The sequence below is a fragment of the Monomorium pharaonis genome, chromosome 7 (assembly GCF_013373865.1).
Source record: "Monomorium pharaonis isolate MP-MQ-018 chromosome 7, ASM1337386v2, whole genome shotgun sequence".
NCBI classification, from domain to species: domain Eukaryota; kingdom Metazoa; phylum Arthropoda; class Insecta; order Hymenoptera; family Formicidae; genus Monomorium; species Monomorium pharaonis.
In genome coordinates, this window is record NC_050473.1 from 13,707,101 (window position 1) to 13,733,918 (window position 26,818).

General features: G+C 33.7%; 1 protein-coding gene and 1 long non-coding RNA gene across 8 annotated transcripts in view; one reads left to right on the top strand and one right to left on the bottom strand.

Annotated features, from left to right (window-relative positions):
* The window catches only part of LOC105834497 (hepatocyte nuclear factor 4-gamma), a 37,863-nt gene that overhangs the window by 9,061 nt on the left and 1,984 nt on the right, over positions 1-26,818 (bottom strand). For 3 of the 7 annotated variants that reach the window (XM_036289880.1, XM_036289879.1, XM_036289878.1), the window contains exon 2: positions 25,204-25,343. In XM_036289880.1, coding sequence (XP_036145773.1) covers positions 25,204-25,297 — 94 coding nt within the window. In that variant the 5' untranslated portion in view covers positions 25,298-25,343. Of the gene's footprint in view, positions 1-13,519; positions 14,396-17,645; positions 17,988-25,203; positions 26,571-26,818 lie in introns of those variants that run through there. The other 4 variants (XM_036289877.1, XM_036289881.1, XM_012677027.3 and 1 more) reach the window with 4 other exon arrangements.
* On the top strand, positions 11,198-16,326 carry LOC114254402. Its single transcript, XR_003625761.2, has 2 exons — positions 11,198-12,541; positions 15,477-16,326. It is a non-coding gene; the product is annotated as an uncharacterized LOC114254402 (long non-coding RNA).

The following is a 26,818-nucleotide window of genomic DNA, read 5'->3' on the forward strand; positions in this document are numbered from 1 at the left end:
AATTAATTCGAAGCTATTCTAGGATAGCTTCGCACATATGAACAAAATGCATATTTAATAATCCTTCGTTTCATAATTTCCAAATAATTCGATAACACGAAGATTCGAATTGCTTCACAAATATCATTTAAAAACAAAGATTTTTAAAAATTTGAAATGTCCAGAAAATTTTTTTCTTAAAAGGTATCTATTCAAGATATTGAAAATTTTTTAAAATATAAAGTTGTCAATATCAATATTATTTACATCTAACATTATTGTTGGTTTGTATAAGACTTTTAAAATATTTAAGATTTTAATTTCAAATACCCTCTCAGAAAGGATTTTAAGACAAAAAATATTTAATCTTATTACATTTTGACATATTTAATCTTATTACAATCTCATGTAGTATAAAAATAAAACAAGATTGAGATTAAATTAGAAATTTCTATCTTCAGATCGGTCTATTCTTAAATCTAGAATGTCATAAGATTGTCACAAATTTAATAAATCATTCTAAGAACATTATATAAGATAGTATCAAAAGTCATTTTATTCTAGATTTAAGAATTTTCCATTTAAGAATGCAATATTTCTACTTTGATAATAAATATGATTGGCGCTATATCGATCCTATTTTATGATAGGTTCAAGAGTAATAGCATTATGTCCAGAAATTTTTCCTGTGAGTGTAGTATTCAAAATATAATTAAAAATTTCTGTCATGTATTTAATGTGGAGTCCATTATTGCGCACACATGCACTTCGTATTTCGTATATTTCGTATGTTTCGTATATTTGCAAAATTTTTTACATTTATATATATATATGTGACTAAAAGAATGTTAAAGATATTTAAAAGAGATTTATATTTATTTTTTCATATTTACTTATATTTATAGATTATTAATTATACTGTCTTTATTAAAAAATTCTAACGGATAAATATTAATAATAAGAAGTGATAAAAAATAATGTTATATGGTGATAAAAGACAACATTATAATGAAACTTTAAGTATGTCACTTGTGATGAAATATTGAGAATTTACAAAAGCTGACTGAGTACGTGTACAAGAAAAATATTTTCATAAACGACTTACGAGCGCTTGATTGTCATTCTTTCAACTGTTTTAATTGCTATTGTAATATCGTAGTATGACGTTTCACCGCATTTAAAATATCAAATTTCAAAAGTTATATAAGATATTCTTGTAAAAATGTTGATTATTACATATATTATATATATTACGTAAAAGTAGTATATTTTTTCAAATTTTAATCTTTCAATGATTATATAGTCAAAACGCTTTAATTTCTGGCCATTTTTCGCATTTAAAAATATTTATATTTGATCAATATCTCATGATATTATCTTTTCCACAAAAATTTCGTTGCTAAATTATCGTTAACTCGGATGTAAAATGTAAATTAACATAATTAAACATGAATTCCCATAATTTTCAAATAACTGTTGGTATCGACATATCGTGTGAACAACTGAATACTTTACCGCAAGAACGTTTTAATTCTTACTTTTAATTAACTCTCGTGCCTTCTCAGAATACCGAAGATATAGATATCGCACGCAAGAAGTAGATCCTTGGAATAATTTATAATGTGCGATATAATAGAATTAATTGATATATGATACTATTTTGCTACCTTTTTCCCTCCGGCTGTAAAACTTTAATCGGTTTCCTCTTCTCTATTCTCAATTTGCAAAGTATTCAGGCCAGTATTTATAATCGTGTGAAATATATTATATTTGCATCTATGTAATGCCAAATGAAAGGAAATTTCCAACACGAGATTGGTCGGATTAAAAATCACGATACCGTCCCACCTCTTTTCCTATCTTTAATTACTCCCGAGACGTTATTACCGTCGCATTATCATCATCGTAAGTGCAGCGTAGATATTATTTAGTTATTTTCCGTCCAGAGGAAACATACATCACAAACCGCGAGAAGTCTTATAAAATCAAATCTGCTTCGTTCGTCTTTATAGATTTTCTTTCGGATAAATATATAATAGTTGGATAATTATATAAATATATAATAACTTTGAATATTAAAACTACATGTAATATGCAATAAACAACAAAAGATGTCACTTTTAATATCAAATATTTGCGTACTTAAGGTTGCATACTTGAAATAATTCAATCACTGATAATGGCAAACGAAAAATGGTCCTTATTTTACAGATCGATTTCTATTTAAGTGTTACACACGAAAATCATATCGCTTATTGTTATCGCAATACAGTGGTTAGGAAATTCCTGAATTTATCACGTTTATCAAATCTAATCTTAAAAGCAGTAAAAAAACAACCGGAAATTAGATAAGTTTATTTCGACTTTTATTATCACAAAATTGTATTTCTGAATGTATCCTTGATTTAAAATAAAAGTGTAGAGTTTGTCAAAGATGCTCTGTAAAAACTGGATAGGCGCTATGTAAGAAAATGACGCAGAAACGGCGCATATGTTTTCGGATTAAATTATCAAAGTAAATATGTTTTCTGTAAATATACATTAAAGAAATATTGACTCCTGACACTGGAGATAGTACAAATGATAATAGCATAAATAATTATATCAATGCATTCTAAGAATCTATCAAAAAAGATTAGAATACAAAAACATTGATATTTATTCCACATATATCGTATTCCATACTCATATATTCCACATATATAAGTATAAATAATTGTGCTGAAATATCTCGAAAGTTGGATTATTCGCTCGTATAAAAATTTTATTTTTTTTATTCACGTATTTGCTGAAATTGCCTCTACTCGGAATCCAAATCACTCCACGCAAGGAATAGCGCATCTCGATTGTTCATTACATTTCTTACAATTAGTTTTTGCAGGACATTCGTGTAACTGTGTCGAGCGACAGATTTTCTTCGTTCATAACTCCGTAATTCCGGTCTGCGATCTCTAGTAGAAAAATGGAGCAGTTTTCGAAATCACTTGCGCAATGACTATTTATCGGCTTATTAAACGTGTTTCTACTACTTGGCAAGGGAAGGCGGGAAAACGCAGCGTTACGTAGACCACCAGGGAGCAATTACAGAACGCGACGAAGGATTATTCGGAAGAAGGGATTCACGGGAAAAATGGCTAACGCGTACAATACGGCACGTGTCGCTCAAATTATCGACGTACACATAGCAAATTTATGTGTAAAATTTGTTTCTGAATACAATGGCTCACGTTATTCACTTCACGTTATTTAGCACTAAACGTGACTGTACATTTCCTTTCTAATGAAATACATTACGCCGATGTTCAATGATCAGGCTTAAGTAATCACTTTTTATTTTATTTTCTGCTATTAAATAAAAAGTTAGCTACTATATATATTATTTCCTATTCAAATAATAATCTTTCATTACATAATATAGAATAATTCAGATAAATATAAAATAAGTCAAATTTATTCAATAAAGATTTCAAGTGGCAAGACGATTATTAATGTCAACTTGAAAAATAAAAGAATAATTTAAGGTGTTATACATTCAATCTCTTGTAAAGAATTCTTTTCAAGTATATTCAAGAACGCAAATTTCAATTTTACTTGACGGCTTTCAGAAGTATTTTAACAAAAGTGTAAAGAGTAAAGAAATTCTTTTGACACACAAAAAATCCAGTGCAACAAAAATAAATCATAAATTAACGTAGTTTTACAGAAAAAACTATTCAGATTGTGGCTCATAAAGAAGACCAGTTAAAAATAGCTTCAAGTAAAGATTTTTTAATTTGAATATGAGCATTAATTTTTTTCCCCTTTAAGTGTCAATTTTTCGTCTGGAATATATGTTGTCAATTCGATTGCGGTTTTACTTCTTGACGAAATCTTTTTCTTTATCTTTCGAGATTTTTTATTCAACAACCAGTTTGCTTGATTCAACAAGACTCCGTAAAAGCAAAGAAATTTCAGATTATATTATATAATTCCAATTCTCATTTATTTTTAATGGCGTGTGCTCACTCAGCATAATTGCATTGCACGGTGGCGTCTCCTGAAATAGCTGTCGGCCGGGATAATTGTATGTCTATCGCTTCCGCGACCTTAGCATTAGGGAAGAAAATGAGTAGTATTATCGAAAAAATATCCGACAACCAAGAGCTCCTCCCTTCCTCCATTACTCTTCTCGTTAAACGAGACGTCATGGATTCCGGACTTTGGAACGGCAACCGCGACATGCGGATTCCCTCCGATCCGCCGTCACTATTATCCCTCGAAGACGCTATCATCGCTCGTCGTCTAGACCAGACGGAGCCTAACCGCATGTATGCCAAAGTCTAACGCTCAGTGACCTGCATTTGCACGCGTGCACGCATATATGATATACCTTAAAGACCCGGTGTTTAGATGGGATGATGACAAAGCCGTTTGACTTGCGCCTTGTCGGTTTATGGCTCATATGGCACGCTGATCAAGTCCACGCATCCCAGGAACGCAAATCTCAACGATGATTCATGGTCCACGATCGCTGACGATTAAGACCGTTTGTTCTAGGCAATCGCGTCTATACGAGGCTGGAATGAGCCGATCACGAACGATTATGAACACGAGGCGGGCGTGAGGAAGCAATGGATAAAAGTTTCCGGTAGCGAAGAGAAAAAAGTCTCGATGGAAGGAAATGATTATCGGGTCGCGCAGAAAAATGCGGCATCTACAATGAATCCGCGTCAGCGTTGTGTTACGTGTACGCGGTTTTCTGTATCATCTTGCGTCAGCAGATTGGCACTTTGATAAAATTGTGGTTAATACGATAATCTTGGCCTACTCGAACATCCGCAAGTGAATTTTCTGAAACAGCATGGCGAAGGGTCGCCAGTACTGACGTACCACTTTATTTGTGGATAGTATTTTTTAAATAAAAACTAAAAGTAAAACTTTGAAAATTAAGTCTAAACTAAAAATTGCCTATTAGATATAACAGTTTTTTATAATACCGTTTCATGTTCTGCAATAATGATTTAACAACATAATAAAATTAGGAAGCCTATGCCAACATATGCATCTTCTAACTTTTAAAAATTTAGACTAGCTCTATCAATTGTATTCTTGATTTTCTTCTCTATTTGCTATCTCTCGTCTTTGATGTTGTTCAGCTTCGTAATACGTGTAAGCGAGGTAAAAAAGAACAGCTTCAATCAAAGAAAACATATGCACAAATGAGTGAAATTTGTCGATATATGCTATACATATTGTTCGTTGAGTCAAGGTCCAGTCGCGACTCTATTTTTCCTCTCGTTTCCGTACGATATTATCTTATTACAAAATCACGTATCTCTTATTTAAACGTGCACGATCAACCGTGTTACCTAACAATAATCGAACAGACGCAACAGGTGCTCGCAACAGACATTAGTAACGTACAGCAGAGGATCTCCGGATGTTTTCCGTTGATCTAGTGAAAATATTTGCGCATATGCGATCCTTCGCTCATCCTTCGCCTATCTTCATCTCTCGAGGACGCTATCGTGAAGCTGGACCCTCCTCCTTCCGCAGAAGGACGAATGCGTTGCGCTCGTGCGAATCGACGCCGCGCTAAATCATATTCCATCATTTATAATCATATATTCCATGCATTGTTTGCCTGCAATAGAGATGGCATCGAGGACGATTATGAGAAAAAGAGACGAAAATGTCCTTCTTCAAATTTATTCAGACTCATAAAAATTACCGACATCGTTTAGAAAAGAAAACGTTTCTTTTCCGCGTGAATGAATAGTAGCGAATCAATGACGTGTCATCCTTTTTATCTGTAGCTAAAATTGCATTTTTAACCTCGTCAACTCGAGATTAATCTGCACGGAAGCCTTATCTCGTCTCTCGCGCGATATTCCGCGACAATGTCGATGCTGTTTGCGTCAGTCAATCGTGGAGCTGTCCCATCATTTTTCTAAGAACTGCAGTTCTCAAAGGTAACTCTGCAAGTTAACGATGTTTGCTTAACACGGCTCTGCCAATTTCGTGTGTACACGCCGAGGAATGTCGTGTAAAATAACAGATAATGCCTCCTCGCTCAAGTTAACTTCTTCATGCTGCATCGCGCGGATAAAATCGTACGAAGACAGTCCCTGATTTGCTGCGCTATTTATTTTTCAATCTTCGAGGGATTATCAAGTAAAGAAAATTAGTTGTTCAAAAAAGCGAGATGCTTAAGACTTCGATTTCGTCAGTCGGTTTTCCTGATCGACGCATTTCTTATGAAACTACAAGTTCCTTGAAGGTTAACAGACGCCGTGCCGAGACCTTTTCGCTAAGCTAAGCTAAAATTAATTGGAGGATAGCTAGACCTGTGTGGAAATTCTACCTAAGTTGTAATCAAAGCCAAGTTAGGTTTCCTTACTTTTATTGAGGTTCAAGTTAGGACATCTACCTTGGTCCAATATCGATTTGTCCCGCTTTTTAATCTAGGGCCTACATTGGTTTTCAAACTTGGGCCAATATAAAAATTTTAAATTATTTTATTTTATTTTAATTTTAATTTATTTTATTTTATTTTATTTTATTTTATTTTATTTTATTTTATTTAAATTTAAATTTAAATTTAAATTTTAATTTTAATTTTATATTTTTATTTTAATTTTAATTTTAATTTTATATTTTTATTTTATTTTAATTTTAATTTTAATTTTAATTTAATTTTAATTTTAATTTTAATTTAATTTTAATTTAATTTAATTTAATTTAATTTAATTTTATTTTATCTTATCTTATCTTATCTTATTTTATTTTATTTTATTTATTTAATTTATTTAATTTAATTTTAAAAATAATTTTACATTTATTTATAAAATTATTTTTCAAATAATTAAAAACTTGCTGCTGCTAGTTTTGAACCCGGGACCTTGGGATTACAAAACTTATACTCTATCTACTGAGCCAATTGACTTATTGATATTGGGTACTTGTTATTGTCTATATATACTTATTAGTACATTAAAATTAAAATTAGACTTTCGAGAAAAAATTGTAAGAGGCACTTTTATTGCAGATTCTTATTCGGAAAAATCATACAAACATATTAAACAAAAATTCAACTTGGAAAAAGTTGTGTAAACAATGTTAATTAAAAATTAAAAAATTAAAAAATAATTAAATAATAAATAGCTTTGTGTCAAAAGTTATGAATGTTTTGGGCTAAAATTTTCAAGACTTTTAGAGAATAGTAACCGCTACTATTTAAGCCCTATTACAAGAATTTGCCATCACTTGTCCATTTGTTATTAACAATTAAAAAAAAATAAATTTTGGCAGTTTTTAATTTTTTTCTCCTTAAAAAATAAACCAATTGGAACGTTCGACGGCTCATTTAATAGATATTTTTGATACCTATAAGCTTATATTTTTTGTTTTTTGCTAACAGTAATAAATTTTTTTTATTGCCAAAAAAACGAAAATTTTCACCTTCTTTCATTGTTTACACAATAATTCTCAACTTTTTCCAAGTTGAATTTTTGTTTAATATGTTTGTATGATTAAGAATCTGCAATAAAAGTGCCTCTTACAATTTTTTCTCGAAACAGTGGTTTCTGAGTCTTAAGTTCCCTGTACTATATATGTTATATAAACTAACACAATTATATTATTTATAAAAGCAGTTAAATTTTGCAAAATCTATTTAAAATAAATAGCATTAATTTATTTACCTGTTAATTTCATTATTAAATTTATCTTTTTCCATAACCTTAATAATTTGATGGAAATTGCAATTTATTTAGCACTAATACTTTGAAGCGTTCAAATGGTTAATTAGATGGTTAATTATATTTAAGTTAGGCTTATGTAAAATAAATTGAGCCAAAATTACAGGATATATTATTGCTCAATTTATTACATTTAATAAATAAATAAAAACAATTTTAAAATATATCAATTATTTATTATATTTTATGCATTATGTATTATACATATAATCGTATCGTTTAATCAATCGAAATAGATGTCAGTATTTGTAATACAGAAATGGTATTTTTTTTAAATCTTACAAAAACATATTACGAGTCTGATATCGGTTATTTGCAATTAATATTCTATTTAAAACTTTTGTTTTTCTTTACGATCTATTTAAAAGCCAAACATAGAAGATAACAAACTCAATAAAATAATAGATTTTATAAATAATGTATTAGCTAGTTACTTCAGTCTATCAGACATGGAAAACGGTATGTTACTTTGAAATATTTAAGTCTAATACAATTAATATATTAAAATAATTAAAATATAAGAATTGAGAAAAAAAGCTAGGCAAATAACTAAAAAATAACTAGGCAAACCTAACTGTTTTGGAGCAAACATCTAATTCAAATTAGGTCCGATACGGGCTGTAACCGGGCAAACCTAACTGTCAGTCTTGGGGAAAAAGTTGTAAATTTAAACCAGGCCCAATTCAGGCAAGCCCAAGTTTAAATATCCTAAATAGGTCCTCGAATAGGTTTCAGTCCGAAAAGCTTTTATTTTGGATGCCTAAATAACGTCCGTATGGGGCCAATATTAAATAGGGCATGTCTAGATGAATTTCCACACGGATAGTAATTGCGTACTGTTCAAGGCACCTAATGGGCTACCTTGAATGGACGAACGTTGCGCCACGTCAGATCAACGCAAAATTCGTAATGCCTCAAACATTTTTGCCTTATGCGGTAAGCAACGCGCATTCGTGGAAAGTACGTGGAGTAGGTATCGCGAGCCTTTTCCGCACCTCAAAGTTTGCAGCTGGCGAGTGCAAACCTTTTTCAGCTTCTCTTCCGGCTATGTAGTCGGCAAGAAAATTCCTCTGGAAAAAAAAATGGAAAAGCCGAAACACCGCTTTCATTCCTAGATACGAGGGCCTCAACGAAACGTGGTGATCGCGATAACGTAATTGGTCCTCTTCGTGGTCTTTTTCTCCTCTCTGATACTCGCGCCGTGCTTTCACTTTCGTGCATCACTTTCGCTACGTTTACCGAGCGCTATATCTATCATATAACGCCGGTATGCCAATCGCTTCTTCTCGGGAAACAAAGTCACTGATGCTTAGCCGACGTCTCTTTGCTTTAGCTTCGCGCGGAGATCGTTAAAAAGTTCACGATAGAAGTGTCCTTTGACTCTTGCCATTTCAATACGCTTCGCGCGTAACGCGAAATTGTGGTCTCTGCGAGAGGAGAGACCGCTCTTCTCCCTTTTCTCTCGCCGATGTGAAGCACTGCCTCTCCGCCTTCAGGTGTCCAATTGATATCTACTTAAGTTAATGCAGCAACGCGGTTGCGACATGCGGTAGCGGCGTCGCGTGCACGCCTGTCCTATTATGTTACGTAATGCCTCTCCGTCCCGACCGCGAGAAAATTAATGGATTCCAGCTTAATACGTACGACTTAGATGCTGGAAGAAAAGGACAGTCGACGCCACGCTGTTTTTACCTTCTTCCTCATTTTTCTACACGCCGCCGTGGCATCGTGCCCGCGCGCGCGTTACACGCTCGTCATAGTGACACTGCGAATCAATTTGCAGGCTATTAATTATTTATGTATGCCCCGTCAAAGGAGTAAAGCGCTTAAAGCGGCCCGGCGCGGCTCGAAGCCGCCGCGCTAAAGCGCTCTTTTCTTTTCTTTCCTTTTTTTACTTTTGTACGTTTTCACAGCGGCGCATACAGATATATTGCCTAGTTTGCCTAGGCTGTTAGCGCAATATTAGCATAGTCAAACAGCGACAAGGGAGGACACGACGGAAGAAAAGAAAAGACGTAATTACTCCGGGGCCAACCTTAAAATGCGCCTTCCTGTTGACCAGCGCTGAATCGAGAACCCAGCAGCGTTCAATTCGAAACGCCAAACAGGAAACATAATATCCATCGTACTTTTGTACCGTCATTTTGCTACCTGTTTCCTGTTTTATCGCCGATTATATTTCTGAAACGCGAATATCGGTGCAAATCGATTAATTCTTGTTTCATCGGCTTATTGAATTATTTTAGTACGCGAATAAGTCATTTTAAATCATTAAAAAATTCGTAATATTTTTAAATCGCAAATGTCACGCGCTACATCGTTAATAACAGCAGCTAGATTTACGTCGTTTCGAAATTAAGACGCTCAGACATGCAATACGCAATTATCGAATGATAAACATGATTCAGAATATCTGCGTCCCTCGCGCTCATAAAAATTATCGGCGCGTATGTCATCGTTTTATTTTTAATCTTTTATTTAAAAAAAACTATTTACAATCGTCCTATTACTCAATGTAATCCTATTAATAATTCATATAATGATTGGTCATTAAAATAAGCATAAGGACATTCGGTGTAGCGCGATTGTCTGTTATGCAAACTCGAAATAAACAAATATTGTTAAATCCGACCGTATGAGTGTGAAATCTTATTAAGGATTTCCAACCTTCTGCACGACTTGCGCCTATCAGACGTGCGTTTTCATCTACAATAACTCGGGCTTTCATAATCTTCAACCTTAATCAGACAAATTTATCATCGGCAAATTCCGTTAATATCCGATTTTGATTACAAGCCAGAAATACCCAAGGAAAACCAAGTATGAGATCATGCGATAAAACTCCGTAACATCTCTCAACAAATTCTAGATAGACTCAACAGATTTATAATTCGATGCAAAATCACATCTAAGTATTAAAAATTGATAAAAAACAATTATTTGTATTATTTTTAGATGTTAATATCAAGTAGATTACAAAGTATTAGATATTTCGACACGTTCAATCATCAATTAAATATCTCGACCGTGCTTCACCTATTTTTTAATACATACAAAGATTTTGCTATCATGTACATGCTATATTGGTGCGTCAGTCGCATGAATGCACACGCATGTCACGATCCGGCGCCACTCGCAATATGTAGAGCGCGTGCATATAGTGGCACATGATCAAGAACGTCCCATCGTGCCAAGAAAACCCTGGGACTAAAATTTAATGCCCTTTGAGTCGCATTCAACTTTTTATATAAATTTTTAAAATACTGCTTGAAACGCTTTCGAAAATACTTATTATATTTATAATGCACAACGTTTATTTTTTTATTAAAGAAAAAACCGCGTTAATTTTATTTTCAAATAATAATTATTAATTTTGCGAGACTTTAACAAAAAAGAAAAGAGATGAATTAATTTTATAATATAACCGCTAATTTTTTTCACGATAAATTAAACAAGAGAAGATTAATGATATTTTTTAATTTCCGTTTTCTTCTAAGTGTTACAAAAATTTTTTTAAAGGTATTCAAAAGTATTTTAAATATTACCCTCGGATATAATTAAGACTCGAAACATAAGAGTTAGAGTGCCAAAGAGCGAATACGCCACTGTATGTACACGGCATATTCGCAGTGCGACGCCTTTGACGATAACACGACGTGTCAACTGGGATGATAAGGGGCTCCTCTCTTTCTTTCTCTTTTTCTCTCGCGCATCACAGAGATTTTTAATTGCGACGTTCTCTACCTGAAGTACTGCCAGCAAACTGAGACTTAAGATCTGTTTGCTTTAGCTGCCTCCTTCTCTTTCCGCGTTTAAGATCAAATAGTTGTACATTTCAGCTTTCAGAGAAGAAAAGACGTAATGCGTAAAAAGCGCATTAAAAGTGTAAACAGTATTTGCGGATATATGGCCTAAAAATAATTTCAATACTTCGAAGCAAAGCTCTATATGAAAGATAGACGAGAATGTAAAATTCGTTTTTTTTTTGTTTTTTTTTAAAGAAGCCTTGGATAACTTTCAACATAAATTTAGTTTCCAATAAAAAAATATTAAATATTTAAAGATAAATTTAGTCGCACAAATTTAAAAAAAATAATATATTGAAACTAATTAAAAATAATATATTGGCATATCGAAATAATTTCTATTTAAAAAAAGATATATGATATTTACGTAACACCAGAGTTAGTATTGCATAATGTTGACTTTCTTCGTTATCTATTATGTCTCGGGAACTTGTACTCGCGTATTTTATTTCATCTATTAATTTGCTTGTCGTCTTTCCAGTATAATTTACAATATGAATGTCGAAAGCAAAACAGTATTGAACTCGTTGCCTCTCTGTCTTCTACTCGTAAAAACGTAAAACTATTTGAATTATTGACTCTCTGTCAGGTAATATATTTTAAAATGAAACGGCGAGTCACTCCTGAGCCAAGCTTAATTAATCCAGAGACTGTCGATGCAACCGGACCTTAACACGCAGTGCGCAGCCACACACGGATGCGGAATGTCACGCGAAAACGCAAGTCACGTTTAGGTCATGGCACAATTAGATCGAACGCAAGCCAGCGGCCGTCACGCGCGCAAAACTTCCTTCAGGATGATCGCCGTTGGCGCTTCTAATCGTCGCCGGAAAGTTTTCCAATGTGTTACATATCACGGAAAGATATTCTTTTTTTTTATATACCTAACTTCGAATAAACAACTGGAATTGGAGAGTCTGGCTGATAGAGTGGTTCGGCTGCTTCTTAAAGAGCCTGAGGAATTTAATTCGTTAAGTAATATATTTTGAACACATGGAATGCGGATTACTTTTCGAAGTATGTGTAAAAACATTTAATACTTCTTTTACTTCTTAGGGAAACGAGTTAAGTTATTATTACAATAAACTATTCACAGTCTGAAAATCCAATCAACTATAAAATCTAACTTTTGTACGCTCTTTTTGATATTAAAAATTTTTTTATTTTGTTTTGAATAATGTAATAATTATTGATTTTCCTTTCACGGAGAAGAAAGTTAATCAATGTTACATTATTTTGAAATAATGCGATTGTTGATTTACTTTTTATAAAGCGGAAAGTTATTTGTAAGTAATGTTAAATAGAATTTCTTCTGACCGTTAGAAAACATGCGGTTTAGTATTAGTTAATGCACGTCCATTAATGTGATAAGCTTCGCGATGACTTATAATATGAGTAATGTTATTAATATGAACAATCGCCTATCTATAATGAAATTAATAGTTGACTAATCGCTCCACAACACTCGTCCAGTTTGTTGTGCACAAAAAATATTTCATTATTTTTAAGTAAATTTTGATTATGGCTTTTTAAACTATTTCAAATGTTGTCTTAGAAATCTTGTTTTCTTCATTTAAAATATTTTGTTACATAATCACGAGACATATTGAGTGGCTTTACGATGATAATTAGCAGAGTGGAAAATTACGAAAGAGACTCTGTATATTAAATTTAACATTTTAAGAAGAAAAATATTTTAAATTTAAATTTTATTTACCAATAGGACTTTTTCTATAGTTTTTCAATTTTCTTTCGGTAAAAAAACCATGTTAGAAGGTAAAAAAATAAAAAATATAACGACGAACGTTCAGTGAAGGGTCAGTTATTGAAATAAAACGAAAGTGACGCGTAACAGACTATATATAAAGAATCTCAACATTGTCGCAATTGGAAAATGATACTTATCCCCCAACGGTCCTCCACTCGCACATAACAACAGGAATGTGTGATACGATAATGTGACGCATGCAACGGAAAGAATGAAAAGAAACGCACCTGCCAGGCCCATCGTGAGGACTCTCTTTTTTAACCGGTTGATCTTCGTGCCGATCCCTGGTCGATCTCGATGGATCGCCACTCTCTCGATCACTATCGCTGATGAGATGTGTTTACTTTCTTACCGGTTACCCGTTCGCGATTCAATCGAGAAATTAATCTTCGCCGTTTCCGTTGCCAGACACTTCTTTTCTCTCTTTCTTTCTCTTCCTCCTCTGCCTTTCAACGCTTTTCAACGCAAAGTGCGTATTTCACGCGAGATTACGAGGATCTCCCATCGTCTCAGCCACCTCGAAACTAGACAACTTGAATTTGCGATGCCGAAAAATTAAACAATGACGAACGGGAACGCGAGCGGCAACGAGAGACGATGATAATCACGGTGGCGTTAATGACCTTCGCCAGACACCACGGCGACGGTCCGGTGACGACTGACAAACAGCTGTAAACGAACGCACGTTTTGCCGTCGTGCTTTGCTGCGGTTTCACGATGGTGGGAGGCCAGGGCCCGCGGACGCGAGCATTAATGTGATCGTATGCTTCATGAATCTGCAAATCTTTCTGATTTAAGGGACATTCAAGATTCTAAAAAGAGATATAATTTATTATTTCTAAGGATGTCTCTCAAACGAAGGGGCATCGTAATTACGTGTCAATTTTTTTAGAAAATTTTCAGGCATAAAATACACTTCAACTTTAATATTTCTCACACGACGAGTCTGTTATATCTGTCCAAAGATAAAACCGTAAAATAAATTCAATAATCAAGAAACCGATAAGCTTGAAACGATACGATATTGATGGTCGTTTATCTGTGATTAGAAACATTGGTACACAGAAAGAAAGAATATTGTTATTTTGACAATATCTTTCAAAATAAAAATTTTGAAATAAGATTATATTGCGTTAAATAAAAAAAATTTATTTAAATAAAGATTTATTTTAAGATTTTATATAGTTTAATCAAGAAAATTATATTCTTGTTATTTAAGAATAATTTTCTTGAATGAAAAGGAAAAAATTTTGGATAGAACATGCATTGTATGTTCAAATCGTAGATTACAATTTTCTTAGAATAAAATTATCAAAATAATTATATTATATTCTTGAAATAACAATTATAGAATTGAAATAAGACTATAAGGTTGTTGAAATTCAAAATTTTCAAATTTTTCTAAGAAGATTATAATATTGTTGGGTATATATGAAACAACGAAGAGTTAATTTGACACTTGCTGTGTATCAGTGCTGAAAAAGTTTGTTACAGCTAATGCAAATTGAAAAATGTCGTTGCAATAACAAAAACAAAAAGACGTACATCTTCGTCATATTGTCATTTATTATATGACGATTCATCATGAAGCCAGGTAGCTCAGATGACATTACGTCACTGACGTCCTAGGGATTGACGCCTGAGATTAGATACGCGCAAATTGCATCGTTCTTTTTTTGCACGGAAACCTACGTAAGCGTCGGAACAGGCTAAAAATATAGAAAGTGGGACTAGGGTTGTCGAAATATATTGCGTCTCTCGCGCATGAACATATTTATCTCATTCATAGACCACGCTAAACATATCGCGTGTTCTCCAACATTAAGGCTTTGAACGCACGAAAGACCGCTGGACCAATAAGCACCTAACTCGTAAAGTTATTGATTACCACATTGATTTACATAAAATACTCATTGGTGCTTATGCATTTTGTATGCAAGAGTCGGTCCATGATGCGGAACAGTTAACTGACAACGATCACCTACAACAGCGACAAAAGACCATCAAGAAAATGTTACGTTGAGATTTGAGAGTGAAGAATTCACATTTTAAAGCAAAATTCTTCGAAATAGAATATTTTCTTTTTTCGAAATTTATTCTAAAATATGAAATGAGAATTTTACAAAACATCTTTCTGCTTGAAACTGTTGTTCGTAGAAAGAATAATAATTTTCTTAATTTCAGACGCGTGTGCGGCCGTTCAATGATCGATCTCTTCCAATGTTTTCCAAAGCCATCAATAATTTTTTTTTCCTCTATGTCGATGCATTGGCACGGCCGACTTGCTATCTGCTGGCAGATGACTGTGACAAAGAGACTGCTGAGATTGCTCGCGCTTTTCGCGCAAACAGGTCGCGGAGAACGACGAGTGTAATAAAGTCGCTGTCGATGGACACACGCAAAGAAAGAGAAATAGGAGGCGGACAGGAAGAGTGAGAGAGAACCGAAGTGAGTCAGTTCCCTTGCGATAAAAGCACAATACAGAAAGCTCCTGTTCCCGCATCGACGGACAATGAGACAGCGAATGAAAGTGTGATTCATGCCTTCGTTTTCTTCGCGTTCTTTATTCCTTCCCGCACTCCTCCCATGCATGCTTATTAGCGCTCGCATTTGTGTGCACTCGATATCACCACCGATGGTGGCGGTGTCGCATTGTTCACAAAAAGCTGCGGGGGTGGCGAGCGACAATCGCGATAATTTCCATGAGCGTGCCGACAAAATACCGAGAAAACAGAAATTAGTAGTAGAGCCGCGGTATCTTTGGATGTCTGCTTTGTATATTTTTAGATTTTTCGTATCGTGTCACGCATATTGTACACGGTTTGATTTCTCGGGCGTTAATTGCGAGATACGAACGCGACAACACTCCGCCATGATATATAATCGACGATCGACGTACTAATCCCGCGGTTTTTTAACGATCTCATATCTATTAGATAAACACCTGTTGATTTGAAATCGATTTCAACGAGTTTATTATTAGAGAGCACACATCAGTTTTTATATTCACGTGTAAGTTGCGTGGATGTTTAAAGAAAAAAAAAAAAAAAAAGATTTTTGAAAGTTAATATAAATATGTTATTCTTTTGTATGATATGATATCCTGATAAAACGCAATGTATATTAAATGTACATTAATATATATATGTATATATATGTATATATATATATATTAATATTGCGTTTTATCAGGATATCATATCATACAAAAGAATAACATATATATGTATTAAAAATACCATAATGTGCCTGAGAGAAAAATCCAATAATATAGATGTATATATCACGTAAATGATAACGTAATCGGTGGAATCCGTAAGGTTAATGATAGGGTTAACGGTAGTTTACATCTGCTATTAGATAACTCGTCTATGTGTAGTTATGTAAAAAAGAAGGCGAAGAGCATCTTATTCCATGTGTGTAAATAAGATAAGATAAGATAAATAAGATAAATTTTCTCAATAAGATTTGGCAAGTTTTACAAAACTGCGATAATTGTCGATGCAATTTGATGTAGTACGCACAGCGACTCGAATTGTGATTGTTATTTAGAATATTCATCATCCTTTCACCAACTAGAAAAACAGACTTGTACTTATAAATTTTTAACGAATAAATATTTTTGATAAGCCAGCATAATATGTTTTTTTTTAATTTTAGTATTTTACTTTAATACTTTTTTACTTTCTGTATTAAAAAAAAAAGCTGTTTACGTCAATGCAAATAATCTATAGAATAGAATCCTCCTCCCTTCCCTAAAGTAATTGAATTGCAAATCTTAAATTCATATATAATATCTATTTATAATATTCTTTTTAATATCTCTTTGTTACTTCTCTTTCTTAAGTTTAGCAATCTAAGATTACTGGATTCCGGGATTTTATTTATGATCGTCAATACCATCGGAAATTACGTGATATGACAATCAAAAAAATGAGATATTCATAATCCCTATGTGATACTGTCTGAGTACCACTGCAGTGATAAGAGATTAATAACATTAGTTAAATACTTAGATAAAGAGATATATAAATAATTTTTCCAATAAAAAAAAACTTTCTCTCGATTAATTTATGACGGTATGAAAATTTACTCCATTTGTTAAACGTTTATTTCTTTCATATATTACGACATTTCGCTCTTTAATTTTTTTTTATTTTACGTTTTTTGTCGTGTTATGTTATTATACCATGTAATTCTATTTGCGTAATATACTTACGCAATAACATACATACAACTTACGCGCGTTTGTAACTGAAGAAATATCAAGACATTGAGTACGATCTTTATGATTTCCCTCGAAAGGAAATCACGTTTTCTTATTATTATTATACAAAACACGAAAGTACTCACAGGTCTCGAGATATTCACAAGTACCGAAATCCAGATCGGGCTGGCCGATTATGTCAAAGGAGAAGGCTTCGTCGTCGAGCTTCATCGCGTCGTGGAGCGCTCTTTTTCCTCTGCGTTTCGCAGTAGCAATCGTCGTGGAATAAGGAGACCACGCTCGAATTGCAGACGAATGCGCGAACACCGCCAGTATGCGTTTCGTAAACAGTGCGGCGCACACGATGTGTAATGCACTGTCGTCACGCGGATCCTAGCCCCTAGTCGTTGACATGACCCGGCGCCGTCGCTCGGTATCGAGAAGAGAACAACTCCGGGAAGATTTACGCCAAGTCACGGAGGAGCTGTACACGACGGTTTGATCTCGACGGACGCACTAAAGTGCGGAATAGAATTTTTCGTTTTGAGAGATCGCTCGGGGTAAACGGTGCTCGCAGTGGGAAAGAAGGAGCGGGGCAGACGGGAGGGGAGGAAACGACTCAGAACTGATAATCTAATCTTGTCCTGCTCGTCGTTACACTTATGCACATAGGATGCATCAGGTCGGCCGGTATGTTTTCCCATAAAAGAAGAGGAAGCCGATGATTGATTCTTGCAAAGAAGGTAAACTACGCTAATAATGAAAACGGCACAAATACGAGCAAACATCTGGAAAAAATTTGCTCTTTTTTTTCTTTAACAGAAGTTTAACTTTAAGATTAGATACGTTTCACAAGTCTTTAGTAAAATATAACTATATTTTCGACCCTTATTTGAAATGCAAAGTTTCCAAACGTTTCACTACCCAACTGATACCAACTATCTTGAGTAGTATATCGTTTTTTAAAGCTCTTTAAACATTATTTTAATAAACTAAATGTTAATAAGAATTTGTAACAAGTAATTTGTTTAGAACAAAAAAAATCCTTGAAGAACTTGGAAACAACATGTTGTTTAAATAAAAAACAACATATGAAAATATATTACAAATTTAAATCATATTAGAAATTCTAATAGTACGTAAGAATATGTAAAAAAATTTCGTAATCTCTTAAAATTTAATTTGAGAATTTAAGAAGACACAGAAATATATCCAAGCTTACTCGAACTGAAAAGAAATGCGTTTTCCTATTTTTGATGTTTGCAATGTAAAGCAACCCTTTCACTTTTTCAAAATAAACGTAACTACAAATTGCTAAAAAAAAGGCTTTGCAGTATGTAATTAGTGCATGCTGAGGAACATGCGGATTTTTGGTATCTGCACTGCATCTTATTATCGTATATAATGTCAAACACATTGTAAAATGCGTCAACGGTGCGTATCAACTTCACATACAACGACTCACAAGATTATGTAAATGATGATCATGCGAGAAAAACATGACAATCAGTGTACGATAGAATGGCGTCTGCTGCAACCAGGTCGACGAAGTAAGTGCTCGTCACGATTTTTTTGCCACGGTACACCTGTCAATATACCAGTTTCTCCTTTGCGACAATACGATATTTCATTTTTCAATGTCTCTTTGGTGGTTTTTGTGAGTTTTATAAGTGTTTCTCCGAAGCGAGAGATATCGTTTCAGCAATTTCATCTATGTCTCTTCTTTTCGCTTCTTCCTCCCCGACAGATAGACAAAACACTTATTAGCCGAATAAAACTCTATTTAACTGTAACCATTTCATTCAATATGCTTTTCTCTCTCAATATTTGTATAATTGTGATTATATATTTTTTCACGCTGCTTTTTGTGAGCTCCGCAAGTTTTAATTATAAAAATATCCCAATAATAATTTTCAACATGGTATCAATGAGTCATATATTATATTCAGCTGTATTCGAGGCATATGGGCAACTCTCTGTGTAAGATGCAGTTACAGTTTGTTTTTAAGTAACGATCCGGTTTGAATAATAGTATATCATCCTATCCTAACATTTATATTGCGCCGATTAAAATTGTGATCGATAACAGGTCGCACAAGAAAATAATGATGACGTCATATTACGTGTAAATCCTAAGTTTTGTGGCAATTTGTCACGTCCTACGGATTATCCCTCGCTGCACTTTTCCAAACAGACTGATGTCATGCGCTCATGTTCCCGTGATAAACATGTTCAAGACCGCAAATTGCGATGCGCTTCCTAAGCGAAAATAACATCAGGTATAATAGTCGGTGTTAGGCATAACATAATATCCGCATATAATATCTATTCTTGGAAGAGGTCAATAGGTCTCTTTAACCTTCGAGGTACCTTTTTTCACCGTCGCATACGCAAAGTATTGAATACGTGATACATCCAAGAGAAATATTGTTAACGTAAGTGTGCGTTTTTGATAAGTCAATTTTTTTTTATTTTTCCGTGCGCAAAGTATTCTCTGATTCTGTTGATTTCTTTATTCCTTCTAAAGAAGAACTCTTTCATTTCAGATTTCTTAGCCAGAAAAAAAGATGATAAAAATATAGATATCGCTATAGATAACGAACCACCTCGTTATCTTTGCTATGAAGCAAAATAGACTCAAAATAATCAAGGAAATTGCCGTTGAAACACCTGTCGGTAATTGCGAGACACCGTATGTGTAACTTACGATTTTATGTGTCTAGCAGTGTCACGGAGTTTTGCATATTTGTTTTTTTGAGTGACGCGCGAAGGACATCAAAGCGCTTTCCTTAGAATGAGACGCTAGCACGTGTCAAGTGTGTGCTATGCTCGCATGCAAATCCATCATCGATCGATTATGTGATTAAAGATGGCTGATTCCGATCAATTGATTGTAAAAAATTATAATAAATTATAAAATCGTCGCGATTTATATACATACATACATACATATATATATATATATATATATATATATATATATATATATATTGCGTTATTATGAAACAGTGAAAAACACCTTTCTAGCAAAATTTGTAGTCTATAACTTGCATTGTGTCATGAGTAACACGACATAATGGGTGATAATAAAAACGTGGATAACGTCACATTTAATACTTAATGTATGTTTAGCAACTAAAGTGATTAATGACCATTATAGACAAAAATAGATACTTTAAACTTTGTATTAAATTAGAATTAACAAAACAATTTCCAATAAATTTCTTAAAACAATTACATATTCAAATGTACCCCGTTCACTTTATTATCCTTTGACAATTTGGATTAATACATTACACAGAGAGAATTGTCTATTTATGTCATTATACATCTATTTTAATTTTTCATTTACGTAATATTAAAAAACGTATCATATGATTTTCAAAATCTTTGCAGTTTTGCGATGCACAAAAGATTTACATCCCTATTTTAGCAACTCGTAATAAATATGTTATTATATCGGTATTTTTGTAATGGTAAACGCATTGGTAAACAAATCTATCTTTCTGCCGTTAAGAGATAATCCGCCACGTCATCCTCCTTTGAGAGGAATTCGTTCATCTTTTGCAATTTAACGACGCGATTCAATAACGAGTTCAAAACTTTGCATTTAAGAGAAGTATTGGTAATCTGGTGATAATGGTCTAATCATTGGCGATACCAGAGTGCGTGTTTATCGGCTTCGGTGCTTATCTCTAATAAGTTGAGAAGGAAAAATAAGAAGCTTCTGAAAACAATAGAAAACGAGAACCTGCGAAGAATAATTTATTTTTCTTATTTTGCTAGAATTAACATCTCTTATGGTCTATTCTTTGCTTATATGTTCTGTTAAGTAATTGTACAGATATACAAGGCGATTGTTTTAATGTATCATCCGTAAGAGATTTTCAAATAAAAGTTCTTATAGTTTCAAGAAAGAAATATAATATGTATGCACCAATTTCTTACAATATACGTAATTATATAATTTTATAAAATATAAGTAAATTATTAATTTTAAGTTCCCAATATATTTAAATAACTATATGAATCTATTTTATACAATTTGATTTCCATTTTGTAATTTAACTTGTATATAGATATTAAATTTAAAAAGTACTATTTAAAATCTATAAAAATATTCCTAAAATATTTCTACAGACTTAAAATGTTTTTTATCTAAAATAAACAACCAAGTATAAGGTAATACTGAAGCACCCTATATAAATCTGTACAATCTTTCGAATGTTTATCGCGCGCAAACACTTTCATTTCCTGACATCCAGATGTTCAGATTACGACAAGGACGAATAGACAGAGTCGTTAAAATTAATCTTTAATATTGAAAAAAATATATGACAGCTATTTCCATGTTATGCAAGTATTTTTCATTTTTCATTGAAAATTTATACATATAAAACTGTACATGTGATTATATGTAAAATATTCAAAGGATTCATAACGCGTCGACATGTTTCACAATTAATTTTATAAAAATATTAAAAACACTATATTAGCCAATAAATAATTATTATCTAATAAATGATTTCTTTTTATTCATTTTTGAATTTACAATATATTATTTAAACCAAAGAAAACGTGAACGTCGTAATTAATTTATTTCGGTTTTTTGACACAATTTCTCAAAAACGCGATACGAAAAAGTACTTAAAAAATTTGTTTATATTGTAAAACTATTCTATTAAAAAAAATTACTTTCTGTTTTTTCCTCTTCGAAGAATCATCTTCTTCTCGACACTTTTTTAGAGACATCCTGTATAAATCAATAGACCGTATTAGTAGCACCGGTCATCAACACTGAACGTATATTATGGTCTTTACATTAACATCAGAGTGTAATTAATACGTAAATAGTGGTAAAAATAAAAAAATTTCCGCTCGCGAACTATCAGCGTTTTCTTTCGTCTACCATTAGATAGGTGTCAAATCGCGACGGGGTTGGACGATCTCGGTGACCGCCGTAAAACCCGACGTCTTTCCTCCTTGCTACGGGTTATCGGATTGACCTCTTCGCGGAGCGGTTTGCTCATAATGTTATTATAGCCGCCGATATGACATGCCGAGGATGCAACCTTCGATTTGTCATGCAGTCAAAACGTGTCGCGATTCACTGACAAACGAAATCCGATCATCTATCCATAGTCACTAGATTGAACGTCTTGCTCGCTCTTGTCCTCGAGCATCTAAGTACATATACTCGAGGGTACTGAGGTGAAGTGATTTTTTCCTTCGAAAAAAAAAGAAGTGCTTATGTATACATTTTAGCGCGCAGTTCGTCATTTCGAAATGTCGTTTTCTGTCTGTATTAGCGTTTGCTATACTCTGAAAACGTTGAGTCGTGAGGAGAGAAGAAAAGAATCGCTCACAAAATACCGTTTGTCTATTATAAGTATTTCTAATTAAAAGAGTGGATATAGAAAAAAGAAACAAGCAATCGTGACCAATGAGCCTTTCTTCTTATTTCCCTATTTCTTTAGGCGTTATCTCACGTAAACACGCTTCTTTGTACATGATATTCGCTCCCATTGCGCGAATCGTGGAAATAACCACGCGCGGATGCCACGTGCTACAAGAGCACTAAGATGCGCCGTCGATGAATTACCGTTAATCAATAGAGGGGCTCAATAAAACAAATTATCACAAACGCGATTCAAGCGAAATGATATACTGTTGCGACGCGCTTTATGATCATACGCGAGCTTTACTTAAAAGTCCGAAAATTTATTTTACTTCACGTTCTCACACACAAAAGAAGAAAATTATAAATTTATTGAAAATAAGTATAATTATCTCATGTCACATTATCCGCAAAGAAAATTTGTACTAATTTTAAGGAAAGATCAATCTCAAAGAATTAATTAATTAATTAAATAAAAACTCATGGTTTCTAGACACATTTATATGATAATAAAAAGTAATTATTTATACTTTCCTAACGTATAAACAAGATTTATGCATAAAGAATTAATATCGTCAGTAATCATAATAACACGATGCAAAAAACCTATCGATTGAACAAATACTCTCGCATGTATGACTTTGTTCCGGAAGATTATTATTAAGTAGATATAAAATAACACTTATAATAGCGAATATATGCGAGTAATTTTTTATTTTACCTATTGACGTACGAATAAACACCTTACAGTACATTTATTTTTAGGTACGTAATAACGAAATTGATTGAAAACTCATAATTGTCTTTAAAAAAAAAAAATGTACTGCGCGAATCGCATATTGTATAATTTTTTTAAAGCAACATGTGTTTTTATGATACCATGTTTAATGTGTACAAAAATAGAGATTAAGATACGTTTATAAAAAAATTAATAGTTAAAAAATATTATATATTTTATTTTTTATTTTTATATAAAAATTTGATTGTCTCGGAAATAACGTATCCCGTAAAAAAAATTTTATTGTACGTTTTTCGTGTTTCCATATAGAATTATTTTCTTTCCAAGTACACCAGTTACAGAAAACACCCTACCTAACACACTATCGATTACAAAGTAATGGTTTGTTTCGCTATTTTAAAAATCACTCGATCTCTAATCAGGAATAATCTATGATTTGCTTCGAGAGAAATATTATTTTAAAATATAATCGTCTAAATCACATGTGTTATTATTATTATAACTCGGTTAGTAGTAATACTTTTTTTCAAAATACTGATAATTTAACCCGGATGCAATTAATTACCAAGACGATTGCCATTTTAAAATACAATCTTCATTATTAATGATAAATTCTGTATTTCCACTCATTGCATTTAGTGTCAACATTTCCGAAATTATAAACAGATCGTTGAGGTAAATCCTCATCGTTGATCATAAACTCTGAATCTCCGCTTGTTTCACTTGGCATAAACTTTTCCAAGACTTGTCAACAGATCATTAAGATTTCTTTTTTTTAAGGTGCCGACGATTTACTCATCGCAATCGATTACGAGACCGGACGCCATTTTGGTACTGCGCAGTCGAGGTCCCTGGGTTATCTATGGCCGCGGCATAACCGGCGCGACCTTATCTCAAGCACGGCTTGTTCATCCCGGCGCGGATTTTTGTGCACAATCGCCGACACAGAATGTGCGTGTCTGCGATCGATTGCGTAATAAGACGGCGCGGTGGCGCGTGCTTCTCTTCAGCTTCCCGTTTTTTGTATGCGCGTGCGCACGCGCGCGCACGCCGCGGCCTCTTTTTTCCCTCCGCGCGATCGTCCTTCGCAATGAGCTATTTGCGGCAATGTAACGAAGCGATACACAGAGAGTTTGCCAAATCGTTGCTGCAAATGCTCGAGAGAGTATTCGCTTCAAAGTTGATCGAAAAGATTTATATTTTCGGTGCTTACCAGCCTAGCGCGAAATGCGGGTACCGGTCCTAGTCTCATTTCAAAACTAAACGCGCGAAACATAAGAAAATACAATTTGAGAGAAATGTAACGTAACGTTTAATGAGAAAACTCACAATCGTTATATACATTCACAGCAGATAATAATATTAATTTCAAAGTGAGTCTTTCAAATAGTTGCACGCACATAATACATTTACTTATTCTAAATGATAAGAGCAGACATGATAAATAAAACATGCTATCCGGAAATTTTTTAATATCTAAAGTGCATAATATCGACTAAATACTCGCATAAGTCGCTTGTAGGAAAAGAGCGCGCGTTAATCGCAAATTATTCGTAAAAGTACTCACCACCGTTCGAGGAGGAACAGAGCGACGGATGTCCGCCCCTGACGATCACGCTGTCCTTGGCGGCTGTCAGTTCCTGGATGTCGTGGCCCTCCATGTCAAGGTCGGGATCGACCCCGCCGCTCACCCCGCTGCACCATTAACTGTCAAGGCCGACGAAGATGGTTATGAAGGTCGCGGCGTGTATCTCGAACACCGTCAGAACCGGAAATCGTCGCGATGCGAGTCGCGCGAGTCAGAGCGCCCGCTGGCGCGCGCCGTTGCGCCTGAAGTCAGGCGCGAATGCGCGCCCGGCTCGCACGCGTCACACGCAGCGCGGGAGTTGAAACCCGTGCCTCACTTCGTGCCACTATTTCTCTTTCTCTCTCTCTCACCGGCCGACGTCCCAGTTATTTCGGAAATATAGTGCGCGTTACCGCGACCGTGTCTCCGCGCTATCTGCGCGGCTCACCGTCATTTAATCGTCGCGCTTTCGGTGAGATTAAAAAAAAGCACCACGAGCGGGAGGACTGAGAACCAGCAAATCGAAACGTGATTTAAAACATGTCTTGATCATTCTCGCGCGCGCGCGTGTTTGCCAATATCAATCGATCACAGAGATTGATTTGATCCCGGACGAATAGAATTTGAAGAAGGTACAAATCGCGATAAAAGACCTTAATTTGAAAGATAATGCTTTATAATTGATAACAACGGATTTCGATAAGAATAATTGTAATGTTACATGAACAAGATTGCTCTCTTTATTGTTCCGTCTCTTTTTCTCTTTACCTCTTTTTCTCTCTTTCCTTCGGAAAGCATAAACAGACAGCAACAGAGAGGGTGCGATCTAATGATCTAAACAAAGTTAAAATTAAAACGTCTGAAATAGTCGGGATATAAATACAAATCGACTCGCGATTCGTCTAGAAAGTTTTGTAACGCTTCCCAGTAAATACGTAATACCCGACCGTACTGAAATTAGAAACGCAGCGTAACGCAATGTTCATGACACTGAACGAGATAGAGATCTAAATAAAAAAATAACTTGAGAATCAATACAAAGACCAAAATTTCGTCAAGATAAAAGTAAAAAAATTAATTTTGATAAAAGGAGTAAGTAATTGTTACGTCTTTTTTCTGCTCTCTATTCTTGATTATGTTGTTTCTCTAACAATGCGAAAGCAAATCCAAATTTAAAAAATAAATTTATTTTCTTCAGTTGATAAGACATCGTTAGTTTTCGACCATCTACTTATATTGATAATTGTCAAAATTCTACGAACTGATTGTGAGCAGGAAGTTTCCGTTTCTACACTTATCGGTAATCTCATTTAACATTTTATTATTTTCAAATATCTCTCATAAATTTTCCTCTCAAAAATTTTTTTTACAACAGAAAAAGCAGAAAAACTTTAAATTCTTAAAAAGAGATTCAAGCTGAGATATTAAAAATTCTTTTATGTATATTTATAAACAAAAATATAATGCAGCTTATATACATTAGTAATACAAATGTATATATGAACTATTTAAATACGAATCAAATCGAATCAAAGTTGAAACAACTTTTAACTAATAATAATTGTTATATTGTACAAAAAACTTTGATTCGCACATTTTCCAATATATAAAATAT